General features: G+C 52.1%; 3 protein-coding genes across 4 annotated transcripts; 2 read left to right on the top strand and 1 right to left on the bottom strand.

The window, feature by feature from the left end:
• Window positions 1–7: 7 nt before the first annotated feature.
• cyp17a2 (cytochrome P450, family 17, subfamily A, polypeptide 2) lies at window positions 8–2,691 on the bottom strand. The gene is made up of 9 exons (XM_088292391.1): window positions 2,152–2,691; window positions 1,940–2,060; window positions 1,731–1,869; window positions 1,234–1,463; window positions 1,089–1,175; window positions 821–1,015; window positions 587–753; window positions 421–524; window positions 8–352 (listed from the first exon to the last, which is right to left on the bottom strand). Exons 1-9 carry the CDS (start codon window positions 2,349–2,351, stop codon window positions 57–59), a joined length of 1,539 nt encoding a protein of 512 aa, XP_088148517.1. The 5' UTR covers window positions 2,352–2,691; the 3' UTR covers window positions 8–56.
• Window positions 2,692–2,874: 183 nt separating this feature from the next.
• On the top strand, window positions 2,875–4,593 carry LOC148338753 (uncharacterized). The gene is made up of 2 exons (XM_088292390.1): window positions 2,875–3,245; window positions 3,366–4,593. Exons 1-2 carry the CDS (start codon window positions 2,882–2,884, stop codon window positions 4,274–4,276), a joined length of 1,275 nt encoding a protein of 424 aa, XP_088148516.1. The 5' UTR covers window positions 2,875–2,881; the 3' UTR covers window positions 4,277–4,593.
• Window positions 4,594–6,395: 1,802 nt separating this feature from the next.
• Window positions 6,396–12,381, top strand: LOC148338752 (uncharacterized). 2 transcript variants are annotated; one of them, XM_088292389.1, is made up of 5 exons: window positions 6,396–6,649; window positions 7,106–9,081; window positions 9,221–9,319; window positions 11,265–11,581; window positions 11,656–12,381. In XM_088292389.1, exons 2-5 carry the CDS (start codon window positions 7,109–7,111, stop codon window positions 11,691–11,693), a joined length of 2,427 nt encoding a protein of 808 aa, XP_088148515.1. In that variant the 5' UTR covers window positions 6,396–6,649; window positions 7,106–7,108; the 3' UTR covers window positions 11,694–12,381. The 2 variants fall into 2 exon arrangements, with proteins under 2 accessions (XP_088148515.1, XP_088148514.1); XM_088292388.1 differs by having other exon boundaries at window positions 11,265–12,381.
• Window positions 12,382–12,566: the final 185 nt, after the last annotated feature.

The raw sequence follows: 12,566 nt of genomic DNA, 5'->3' as shown, positions 1-12,566 counted from the left end.
AGCACATCATGTCATTTCAGATCTTATTTGTTAATCTTTGATGATAAAAAGAAGAATTATGACATTTTCATCGCAACTGGTTCGTTAACATGAGTGCCAACTTCCCACCCCGCCCTCGGCCTGACGGCGACCTTATAAGGCAGCGGCTGCAAGACCACGCCCAGACGCCCCCGCAGGTCGGGTGGGAAAGCCCCGTCTGGCAGCATAAAGCTCATCCGCTGGAGCATGGAGGACAAGAAGAGGAAGAGCTCCATCCTAGCCAGTGATTCGCCCACACAGATGCGAGGCCCCGCCCCAAATGGCAGGTAGCAAGATGGTGTGACCCGCTGACCCTGGTCATCAAGGAAGCGATCTGGAGGTTTTATGACATGTCTTTAGGTTTACTTTTGGATCCTCTTTTGGCGTGTTGGGCTGGGTTACCTGGCTTAAACAAGTCTGGTTGCTCCCAGTGGTCAGGATGGTGATGGATGGCCCACATGTTGACCAACACTCGAGTCCCGCGGCGGATGGCGTGACATTCGATGCTGTGGCGAGAAACCAATATCAGCCCGCACGGGCACACTGCGTTTATGCTCATTTGGCGTACCTGCTGTCAGTCATAGCGATGTGCGGGATCAGCACCGGGCTCACCGGCCGGATCCGCATCCCCTCCTTGATGATGCTCTCCAGATACGGGAGCCTCCCGCGGTCCGCCGCCCGCACGGCTCGTTCACCCACTTCCTCGTCCAGCTCCTTCTGCGCGCGCTCCTGGACCTGCAGGAGGTGCCGTCGAGCAGTCATCCGATGAAGTGGCTCACCCAAAATGCGTGTGGGCGTGTACCTCAGGGTGGTGCAGTAGGTACGCCAAGATCCAGAGCAGCGTGGTGGACGTGGTCTCCACGCCAGCGCCGAAGGCCTCCGCCGCCGTCATCAACACGTGATCGTCTGTGATCGCCGCCCCGTCAGCTGCGGGTGAACTTTGACCCTTCAGCAAAGCGTCCAAGAGATCTCGAGGGTCACCATCGCGCAGCGCCACCTGGAAGCGAGACATTGCTCAGTGATAGATTGCCACCGACGAGAAGCCGGTGCCTTCTCCTGACATCTTTCACCTTGTGTTCGTGCAGTTTTTGCGCGAGGAGGCGGTCTCGCACGGCGATGCACGCCCGTAGCTCGCTCAGCGACGCGTTTGGGAACACCTGAATCGCAGCAGAAGCTTACGACTTGGTGGAGTTCCACCAATGGGTCGGCTCGTACCTTCATCCAGGAGAAGATGTCAACCAGTCCGCCTCTGGTGATAGTCCGCACGATGCCGTCATTGTAGCGCATCACCTCCTGCAGCTCTCCGTCGCCGTGTTTGTAGGTAGTACCGAACACCAGCGTGCACACCACGTTCGTGACGGCCGTGGTCACGGCGAGTGACGGGTCGAAGCTGCGCCCATCGCTGGACAACAGCTCTGCGCACAGATCGTCCACCTCGGACAGAACTGACAAAATGTCATCGCCGTAGGCCAGGAGGTCCAGATCACAAACTTATCGCGTTCCAAAACAAGTTCCCCATTAAAATGAATGGAAATCGATTTAATCCGTTCCAGCGTTTCTCGACAGCCACTGCGGGCTCATTTAGAGCAGAAAAACAATAAGATGTCGTGACTTTCCAAATTGAAGTCTAGTTTGTGATCCCGATCAAAATTTGTCAGAAAATTTCCGGCATGAACACGTACGGTTGTGACCCGAGAGTCCACTTTACATACCGATGTCCTGCAGGCGGCTGCTTCCTTCTCCGAACAGAGTGAACGATGTGTGCACCAGGCGACGGTGCAGCTTCCACCGAGGCGAGTAGTCCGCGAAGGCGATGTCTTTCCCGCCTCGGGTCAGCAGATCGGTGGTCACCTGCCGATCGTGACGTCAGCTGACAGGTGACACAAAAAGGAAGTTGCTCGACGGCTTCATGATACGGCACCATGCTGGGGCGCCCCGCGAAGTCTCGTCCTCGCTGCAGCAAAACCTCTACGGCGTGGTGGTGGGCGTTGACCACCACAGTGCGATGCGGCCCGAGGTAGAGCTCGAACAGCGGCCCGTACCTGCCACACACGCACACACACACACACACACACACACACACGCTTTAGTGAGCATAGGAGGTCGTGCCTGTCCACAGATTCAAGATCTCACTTTCGGCCCAACTGCATGAAGAGCAGGTGCGGGGGTGTGGCCCCCCTCATCCAAGGCAGACTGCCCACCACGGGCAGGTGAGGCAGGCCAGGCATCCCGCTGGAGTGCTGAGCAAGCGTCAGCAGGACGGCGATCGCGGCGAGGACGAGGACCGCCAGAAGGAGCGGCGAGATGGTCACGGGAAAGACATAGGCCACCATGGCGATGAAATGAAGACAGAGGCGGAGGTGGCTCGTCTTTTAAAGTCTGAGGGGTGGATAGACCTTGCGCAGGTTGGAGGTTGCGTGCGCCTGTTTGTTCTGCGTCAGGCGACCTTGCTGATATCATGCCAGTCCAAAGCAGGCCCAATGTTGATCATAGGATGCCAAGATAAACACGGGTCTCTGATGGTTGCCATGGAAACACCAGCCTCTAGGGGGCGCTGCGAAGCATGTTGGCGTCTTTGATTTTTCAACTTAACTCTTGTGTGAAAGTGCTCCTGTCGCCATGGAAACCTGTGGATGGTTTGTCATCCACTGCAGCAAACGTGATTGTTGTGTGTTGGTTTGGCAGACAATGTTGTTGTTTGCACTCATCATGCAGATTTTCATCCAAACAGCCGTTGCCATGGAAGCAACACCACACATGCACACACACGCGCACACACACACGCTCGGTGGACGTATCTGCAGCGGGTGTCAGATGCACTGCCGCAGTGAGGAAAGCCCGCCGCTCCTTTTATGGCGCGGGGATGCCCGCCGTCACCGCAGGAAGTCGGCCATGTTTGGGCATTCTTGACGTGCACGGTGGGGGGAATCCCTCGCGCCGCTCTCCGCCAATGAGGCGGCGCCAGCGTTGCCACGGAGACGGAGGGTATAAAAGGGCTGGCGAGCACAGCATCTCGGCATCCTCGGCACCAAGTGAGCACCGCAACGCAAACTCCGGACGCACCATCCTGCCTGGAAACCCATCTGAGGGAATTCCCACCTATCTTTGGACCGCCATGCTTGCTGAACGCCACTGCAGCTTCCTGTCCGACTTTGAAGACGCATGCAGCGCCTGGGTGAACAGCGTGGAGTCCAATCGCTGCGACGTCAATGAGGCCGATGTAACAGGTGAGTTGTCGAAGCACCATCTTCATCATTATCCTCTTCTCGTTAGTTGCGTGCTGATGTCATCGTGCTGTTATGCAACAATAACAAATGCCCCCCCCCCCCTTTTCTGTCGCTCTCCAGTTGTCTCTCCGGGAACTGACGCCTCCGACTCAGATTTCTTCTCCGACTTCAGCGACTCAGACTCGCTCTCGCCCTCCCTCGACTTCAGCGGCAGCTTCCTGCCTGAGCCGACCGCACCGACGGCCGTGGGCCTGAGCAGCACAGCGGACGCCATCCTCAACATGATCACGGAGATTGTGGGAATCTGCACCGAAATGGAGCAGCAGGGGGACGCCGCCTACCCTCCTTTGGCCACAATCAAGAGCGAGTCATCCGGCTCCAGCTGCGGGGCCAATTCCCTCGCAACCCCGGCCGCTCCGGACTTTATCGAGGCTCTTCTGAGCCAAGACAGCGGCCAGAGTGAGACGAAGGCATTGGAGGTCAAGCAGGAAATGGTCGGGCCGGAGAACTGGGCGAAGAACTGGAAGGTCGGCACTGAAGGCGACCACGTCAAAATGGAGGTGGACCTTCACTGTCCTTCCCCCTCCACCTTAGACTCCGACCTCCTGTCATCCCTCCTGCATGGCTCCTTTCCGACCGTTCACCTGAGCGGCATCCCGGCAGGTACCAAAGTGTCCCGGAAGGGCCGCAGAGCTCTTGCAAAGACCGGCGTGAAGGCCAAAGCGTTCCCGTGCTCCGTGGAGGGCTGCGAGCGCCGCTTCTCGCGCTCGGATGAACTCAACCGGCACGTGCGCGTCCACACGGGACAGAAGCCCTTCCAGTGCGGCGTGTGCGCAAGGAGCTTCAGCCGTAGCGACCACCTGACCACGCACACGCGCACGCACACCGGCGAGAAGCCCTTCTCTTGCGACGTGTGCGGCAAGCGCTTCGCACGCAGCGACGAGAGGAAGCGGCACGGCCGCGTGCACGTCAAGCAGCAGCTTCGGGCGCAGATGATGGCCGCCTATTCGCTGGCTGTGAGCGCCGTGTGAGACGCAGCACCCGGCGGAGTGTGCCACAGCGGTGGCGTTGGCAAAACCTTCGGGACCTGGAGAAGGTCCACTTTTGGCCTCCTGACGAGACGCACGTGGGCCCAGCAGGTGCATGCTGGGATTCGGCGACTTGGGCGAGACCAATCGACTGTCCTGCATGAGGGTGAAAAGTGACGTGACCTCCATGTTTGTACAATAGCTCTATTTTTCTAGATGTTTCTATGACTTGTCATGTGACTTTTCAATGACTTGCACTGATACATTGTGGGATATGTGTTTAACGTCCCTGCTTGAGGATGCTTCAATAAAAAAGTAAGAAAACAGCTGAATGGAATCCAATGTGCTTCCTCATCATCATCATCAACTTTTTAGCATGTGTCTGTGTGTGTGGAAGATTGGGTCGCCATGGTAACTGAAGTTGCGTGAGTCATCTCGACAGCCGTTTCATACACAAGGTCGCTGTGGCATCGGGAGGCATCGTCATGGCGACGACGTGTAACATGAAGGTCGGCCAACGTGATTTTATAACAACAACAGTTAGTCCTGTGACCCTGAAGGTCCTACGGGCGCCATCATGGCTCCATGCGTCTTTGTTCGCAAGGAGGTTTGGAGTCAAGTCATGTAATAACCTTCTGTTATTATTAAATGTTTATTATTAGGTCCATCCATCCATCCATTATCTGAACCGCTTCACCTTACAAGTGTCGCGGGTGTGCTGGAGCGTATCCCAGCTGCCTTTAGGCAGTAGGTGGGGTACACCCTGAACTGGTTGCCAGCCAATCAGAACGCTGGGCACACATAGACAAACAACCACACAATTACACCTAGGGACAATTAGTCGTGTTCAATTAACCTACCATGCATGTCTTTGGAATGTGGGAGGAAACTGGAGTACCCGGAGAAAACCCACAAAGGCACGGCAACATGCAAACTCCACAGAGTAAATCCAGGCGGCATTCTGATTATTTTAGCTTCTGTGGGATATGAATTAAGCAAAAAAATCCACCTCTTTTTATTCATTCCAGGGGGCGGCCATTTTGTCACTTGTCGGCTGAAAATGACATCTAAGTTGATCAGGGCTCAGGTAACAGCCAATCATGGATCAGCTTCAGGTGAGCAAGTGAGCCGTTATTGGTCATTACCGGAGCCCTGAGAAACTGTGATGTCATTTTCAGTTGAAAACTTGAACGCTGTAAAGCCAGCATTAGCCTGTGAAATATAATTTATTTCTCATTTAATTGCGAGTGTTTTACTTAAAATATGACCACATCTTTGTGTTGTTTATTTTGGTCCATTGTCTGTAAAATTCAAAGGTAAAATGTTTAACTTGCGCGTTTTGTTTAACCAAAGTGTTTAATCATGAAATAACATACTAAAAATTGATTAATTCATACATTTTACTTGAGGAACAAAAGCTTTTGGCGTACTCGTTCACAATGAACAGATGAAGATGGAGTACATAAATAAAAATTAAGCGCTAGGTGATAGAAGTGTGGATATATTTTCTTTTCTGATTATTTTTTTGCCCTCAGCATTGATGAAGTGCTCTTATTGGTGTTCAATAAGTGTTTGGAGGAGAGGTGACACGTAACATACAACATACAAATATAAAAGTAAATTTATCAAAATCAGCATACGCCATTTTAATTTAATTTTGTTTACCTGCAATTGATTGCATTGTTACAGTATAATCCACAGTAGTGAGTGGACGTCTTAGTTACTAAGGAACCTCAAAGAAGCCTGCTAAACAGTCTCAATCATTCATCGACATTTTGCAGCAAAGTTTGTATCCCTCCATAATCCAATTCTTGATTTTAGCAGCAGATATTGAGGCCATATCCAATTCCAGTTCTTTCAGAAAGACACAGAAAGTAGGATTTACCTCAGTAAATTTACATTTGCGACTATAAACGTCACTACAAAGATAATGTGGTTGAGACATACACTTTGCACTGTAGAAAGGCAATTTATGATGTCTGGTGGTTCATTTACTTGTGTTATAGCAGCACAGCAGCCACATCTAAAATGGCAGACGCGCTGTCGTATCATAGCAACAGGTCAACTCGCTCAAGACGTCTTGTCTATGAGCTACATCATGATGGTAACAGAACATCCGGGCAATTGGGTTGTTCCACTTCCGTCCACCAGTGATGACGTTCCACGCGTCCAAAAGAAGAAGAAGCAGTTTAGCTGTCTGTTTGGCGGCTAACAATCCATAAAATTTAACCAATGTGTTGACGGGACGCGGTCGTCCTTTTTCTCCTCAAATCACCCGAAGTCAAGGAGCGTGAAACCTCAAATTTGGGTACAGACGGGGGAGTGAGAGCCTCATGAAAAGGTGCCGGTTCGAGCAGCGAGAGTGATCGCGACCAGGTAAGGAAGCTAACCGCCTTAGCATGCTAACAGTAATTAAAACAACGATCAAATATAGTACGTAGAATATCACTTTTCAGTTATTATGGACGCGGTGCCGCTAATGTGCTGTTAGCATTACAGACAAATTTGCTGGCGACTATGACTGAGGTTCCCCGACTTGTGATGATAAAAAGTCAATATTATTCAAGTGTTTGTGGCTTTCTGTTTTCATTGGCTCAAAATGAATGTGTTTTGTTTCCCACAAATAATCACTTATGATTAAAAGGGCATTTTTATTTGAGAAACTGTTGCCCTGCTCCCGTTGGCTCATTCTTAAATTATGACGTGCAATGTTACGTTATGCTTAGGTCACTGTTAATGAATTTTTTGTCTCTTTCCATCTGCTCACACAAATGTTGATTTATTTATTTATTTTTTCATGAAGACCTTTTGTTGCATCTCTTGTGTGGTCAGGTGATGGCCCCTACGGCTATGAAGCTGCGTGTTCGCCGCCGTGATAACAACAACGGTAGCCGCAGCAACCGACCACCCGAGGAAACAGAGAGGAGCCGAGGAAGTCGCAGGAGGAAGAAAACGAGCACCGACACACAGGCTGCTGCATCGTCTCCTCCGGCAGTGTCGGCCCGAGCAGCTCTGACGCCAGCGGATGCGTCACCCGATTCAAAGTGTCCCATCTGCCTCGACCGCTTCAACAACATGGCGTATTTGGACCGCTGCCTGCACCGATTCTGTTTCCCATGCATCCAAGAATGGTCGCACAACAAGGCCGAGTGTCCGCTGTGCAAGCAGCCCTTCGCCTCCATCTTGCACTCCGTGCGTGCCGAGGATGATTTTAAGGAGTACACGCTGCGGCCCCCGCCCACCGGCGGCAGCGTGGCGGCCACAGTTGCCATGGTGGCTGCTATGGCGTCGGCGGCGAGGAGTGACCAGTTGAGGCTCATGCTGAGGAGGCACCGGGTGGCCGACTCCACCGAACCCCCCGCCAGGAGCCGAAGGCGGGAACGAGGAGGCGCGGGGAGGAGTGAGGATGACCAGGGGGTGTGGGAGTGGTACCTGGACGTCCCGTCGTTTCCTGTGGCCCCGCATCAGTCGGACCAGGATGGCGACCGGGGCCCGGGAGGGGGGGCCGACCTGGTCGATCGCGGTGTCATATTTGAAAGCCTGTCAGGCCTCAGTGAAGCTGCAGCGGGTCGAGCTTCGCGCCGCCTTGTCACCCGATTGGCCGCCAGGCTGCGTCTGCAGCGAGAAGGCGTGGCGGCGCGGCGTCTGAGGGAGGGCGAGATGGTGGCCTTTCGCCGCGCCCTCTATCGAAGTGGCATCCGCGTGCGCGGCGTGGCAGGGGCCAACGGCGCTGAGTCGCAGCGCGACATCTCAGTGGACGGCTTCCGCCAGGACCCCGGTCAGCTCAACAGACTGCGGCCTTGGCTGAGGCGTGAGCTGACGGTGCTGTACGGGGCGCACGGCTCGCTAGTGGATGTCGTGCAGCGTGTTATCACGGCACGATTGGCTCGCCGCGGCTTGGAGGACGCGGTTACCATGGAGGAAGAGCTGCAGCCCTTCCTGTTGGCGCAAACGGAACACTTTCTCCATGAGCTGCTCTGCTTTGCACGCTCGCCACTCAGCCTGGACGAGTATGACTTAAATGCGGCCTACCATCCGCCGCCCGCTAATGGCAGCGGCTCCGCTTCCAGCTCCGTCATCGCCATCTCTGAGGAGGAGGATGAGGAGGGGCAGCGGCGCAATGACCAGACGCCGGGGCCCTCGTACTCTGCCACGTTGACTTCGCCGCCCTCAAGCCCCGTCCCGCAGGAGGACGAGGGGGAGTGTATGATAGTGGGCTACAAAAAGCCCATAGCCGAGCGCACGCCGGAGCTCGTGCAGCTGTCATCCGACTCCGGGCGCTCTTCGCCTGCCGTCCCGCCCTCTACTTCGGCCGCCTGCCAGGAGAAGGAGCCCGCGCTGGGCTCGGTGAGCTCAGTCTGCACAGTCAGTCCGCCGCCGCCACCCGCTGACAAAAAGAAGAAGAAAAGGAGGAGGAGCCGGGACCATTTGAGGAAGAGCGGCACTTTAGCCAATCCCAACCGCTCCATTTATCCCCCCATGATGCGCTCCATTTCGTTCTCCAGCCTGGAGTCCGACTCCCCACTCGCCCTCAGCCCGCTGGACTGTGGCTGGCAATTCTCTTCCTCCTCCTCCTCGTCCCCCTCCTCCTCATCCTCCTCATCATCCTCGTCGCCTCTTTGCTCCTCTTCGCCACTGCCGCTGTCCCCTCTCTCACCATCGCGATCCGGCGGAGAGAAGCCGAGCGGGAAGAGGAAGTACAAGAGCCGTCACCTTGACGAACACAGCCACCCCGGCAGCAGGCGGCGAGGGAGAGGGCGTAGCAAGAGAGAGAGCGACCCGGGCAAGATGGCCGCTGGCGGCGAATGGTGAGGCCTTTCCGCCCTTTCTCTTTGCGCCGTAGACATCGAAACGTAGCTGGACCCACCTTGAAATCTGAATTGCACGTTTATATTGATGCTTGTTTGCGTCTGCTTGACCAACTCCCTTCATTTTCCTGTCCTGCAGCACAAGAGAGCTCCAACGCGAGCGCAGTCCCAGCGTGGAGATCGTGTACGAGGGCACCATCCCACCTAAGCGCCATCGTAAGCCGCAGCAACATGGCAGGTAAAAACAAAGCCTTGAACAGTTACCAGGGCAACCAATCAGTAAATATTAAAAACTAAACCTGCAAGCAGCTATAAAAGGCCCTCGCAAACCTGTCCACAATGGGGTGCTTGAACGTTAGGGTACTTGGACCAAGAGCATTAAATTTGACCTCTTTCCGTTCTCTAGTAAGTCAGCCGCTTTGCCCAAAATCCAGAGAAAACTAGCAAACAAGCATACCAAGCAAAACAGCAACTTTGATTCTAATATATTGTTCTTTCTAGGGCTGGGCGATATGACCTCAAATCCATATCGCGAGAAATTGAGCAATTTTACCTCTAACGATAAATGCACGATAAATTCCCCCCGTGGACTAAAATCAAAATAAATGCAGGAAATGCATATTGACTGTTTTTTTTTTTTATTGACCAACTGGTACACATTACTTTCACTGAAAAATAAAAGTACAAAAATCATTTGTATAAACATTCCAAATAGCTTGCTTTGCATGACTTTAACAATGTCACAAAGAAAAAGGGTACCTCTTGCAAAATCTTTTTCTGCAAATAGATTGCACCAAGATGCTCTCATGATGTAAATAATGGCAAATAAAAAAATGCTAAATATAATGAAAGAAAATGTCAATGCAAGACAAATAAACAAGTGTGCATCATCGGGGAAAAAGTGCCGTCTCGAGTACTCTGGTGCGCAAGCGCCACTTGTCGTCTATGTAATGCACAGTCAGGCTCAATCAGGGATCCATGTTGCGACCCGACCTCAAGTCGGATGTCGATGCAAAATGCTTGACATGTCTAAACTCCCGGCCCGATATAGTCCATATCGGGAAATACGGCTTTCATGAAGCGTTTAAATCGTGTGCGCGCCACTGTAACTAGAGGAGCTTTATCTTTAGCTATGTGCTAGGCTATCGCGTCCACCTCTGAGACGTTCTCTCGTATGGTGTCGCCTCCGTTAATGGGCTGTTGTCACTTGTCGAACCTTGCTTCTCACTTTGAACTTTCAGCAAAGCATGGTTGTGTTGTGGGTGGTGAAAAAGCTTCTGGATTTGAATCGCCAGCTACGACAGCGACGTCTGTTTTCTTTCTCGATCAGACGGGTGGAGTCACGTGACTAGAGGCGCTGTAGCGGTCTTAAAGGGGCATGAACACTGCCGCAGACAGAAAAGGCTTTTCTTTTTTTTTTAAACACCGAATTTACCGACATGGGCGAAATGATTTCCGTAATAGTAATACATTTCGGTAACGGTAAATTTTCGGTTTATCGCCCAGCCCTAGTTCTTTCGTGACATCGCTAACATCTGAACAGTGTTTCTCTTCTATGACACAGCTAATTTGACATTGAGAAATGCTTTTGATTGCATAATAATAATCTATATGATGAAATACTGTGAGTGGCGTCAACTGACCTGAGCGGATTGGTCAGCTGCTCGTGGTTGATCATGTGACCATCTCGTCATCCTCGCCATATTTCCGAGATTGCTGTTGTATTTTTTTCATCTAGGACACGCACGTATTTCTGCTAATCATCATAATACAACATTTGGATAAATATGTTGCCTGTTTGAATGTATGCATCAGATTGTCAGGCTATAAGGCTGTTGACTGCGTGCCGCCATGTTAATAAAGTGCCCCCTACCACACTGTAAACAGTTGGCCAACAGAGGGCATCTTCAAATGGTGCACTGCTTTCTTCTCCTGGCAATTTGGCTCATTATCACCCCTCAAAGTGATTATTTAAAGGGCCAACGCATCACACCTTTCGACCCCTCCAACTAAAACATCAAACAACATAACTCGATCTTGGCGCTGATTGGTGTGATTCTAATTGTCTTTTTGAGTCGTTCTTGGCATTTAATGAATTTAGGACAATGTATGCGTCGAATAGTGTGAAGTGGGGGGGGGGAAATGTTGCGAGTTACTTTGGATTGACAGCGCTTGTCTGGCAGGACGCCGCCCATCATCACGCTGGACAGCAGCGACGGCGACGACTCGCCATGTCTTCTTGCCGCGCCCTCGCCGTGCTTGGACCCTACCAACCTCTTGGACGCTTTGACAGACGTTAAAGACGGCAGCTTTTCAAATCCGACGCAAGCGGCCATTTGCCAGGTAAGAAGCACCCCTCCCCCACTGATGCGGGCGCCTCCGCTCGAACTTCCGGATGAAGGCACCAAGGAGGAAGAAGTCAACTTTTCCCCACCCTCCTCATCGCTTGACTTCCTGTCCGACGCCGCTGACCTCTTCCAAATCGACGCGCCTGCCGGAGGTGACCTCAGCGCCCCCACCTCCCCTTCCATCATGTCATGCCCCCTCTGATGTCATCGCATTCTTTTCTCCCAGTCACGTGGCCCAAACTGCCTTTTTGCACTGCCTCTTGACGTTCAACCTGTTTCCATGGCAACGCGCCCTGGACTCCATTCAGATGCCATTGTTCATTCGTGGCCACTGGGTGGCGCACTGAGGCTTCGAAATAATGGCAGCCTTTTTTTCTAAGTGCGTTTAATGTGAAATTGAGTAGCAGTGAGTATGTTGACGACCGCACGCGCGCACACACACGTACGCACGCACGCACGCACACACACTTGATGACAATAAACACTTTCAGGGGTTTTAAAACGTGTCCTTCATTGTGTGGAAGCATTTTCCCGCCACGCCCACATTAGAGCACACAAGTGCCGGTCCATTGTTAGCAGTTTCCTAGCAACAAGGCGCTCTGTTGTCAAGGACGACCAGCGTTCTGCCTCGCCAGTGTGGGGGATGACGAGCATACACGGTATGATGCAATCTGTGCGCAGGCGTGTCTGGCATTGCTGATACTTCCTCGTTCCTTGTTGTCGTTTTGTTTTGTCCACGAGCGTTTGTGGTCCTTGTAGTCCTCCTGAGGAAAGTTGTAGTCCTTTCACACGCGTCCCACACAATGTCTTGCTGGACCGTAGACAGCAGTTGAAGAAACGGGAGAAGTGTGGTCTGTCGAGGTTGTTCACACAAGACTCATCCTCTGAGCGACAAAGTCTGTGTATCTTTCATTCCTTCCATTTTTGTTTGGCAACGAATCAAAAAAAATGACAGTGACTGATTAGTTGTTTTTTTTTTTTAATCCTAAACCCAAAAAATAGAAACGTTTCACAATTTATATCATGGCTACAACTAAAAGTTATCAAGTAATATGCAGTTGTTTTTTTTTACTTATTTTTTTCTTTTAACCTGAATTGGATGAAAAAAAATGTAATTTCCATCCCTTTGCTCAAAAA

The sequence above is a fragment of the Idiotropiscis lumnitzeri genome, chromosome 4, assembly GCF_059441095.1.
Source record: "Idiotropiscis lumnitzeri isolate Australia: NSW breed Sydney's pygmy pipehorse chromosome 4, RoL_Ilum_1.0, whole genome shotgun sequence".
NCBI lineage: Eukaryota > Metazoa > Chordata > Actinopteri > Syngnathiformes > Syngnathidae > Idiotropiscis > Idiotropiscis lumnitzeri.
This window is presented reverse-complemented; position numbering and strand designations above follow the sequence as displayed.

Excerpts from the sequence above, each read along its gene's own strand:
- LOC148338753 (XM_088292390.1), top strand. The coding sequence starts at position 2,882 with ATGCCCGCCGTCACCGCAGGAAGTCGGCCATGTTTGGGCATTCTTGAC. Across the intron at positions 3,246-3,365 it reads CAATGAGGCCGATGTAACAG|TTGTCTCTCCGGGAACTGAC; the intron begins GTGAGTTGTCGA and ends GTCGCTCTCCAG.
- cyp17a2 (XM_088292391.1), bottom strand. The coding sequence starts at position 2,351 with ATGGTGGCCTATGTCTTTCCCGTGACCATCTCGCCGCTCCTTCTGGCG. Across the intron at positions 1,176-1,233 it reads ACATCTTCTCCTGGATGAAG|GTGTTCCCAAACGCGTCGCT; the intron begins GTACGAGCCGAC and ends GCTGCGATTCAG. Across the intron at positions 525-586 it reads ATCGCTATGACTGACAGCAG|CATCGAATGTCACGCCATCC; the intron begins GTACGCCAAATG and ends TTCTCGCCACAG.
- LOC148338752 (XM_088292388.1), top strand. The coding sequence starts at position 7,109 with ATGGCCCCTACGGCTATGAAGCTGCGTGTTCGCCGCCGTGATAACAAC. Across the intron at positions 9,082-9,220 it reads ATGGCCGCTGGCGGCGAATG|CACAAGAGAGCTCCAACGCG; the intron begins GTGAGGCCTTTC and ends CCTGTCCTGCAG. Across the intron at positions 9,320-11,264 it reads AAGCCGCAGCAACATGGCAG|GACGCCGCCCATCATCACGC; the intron begins GTAAAAACAAAG and ends CTTGTCTGGCAG.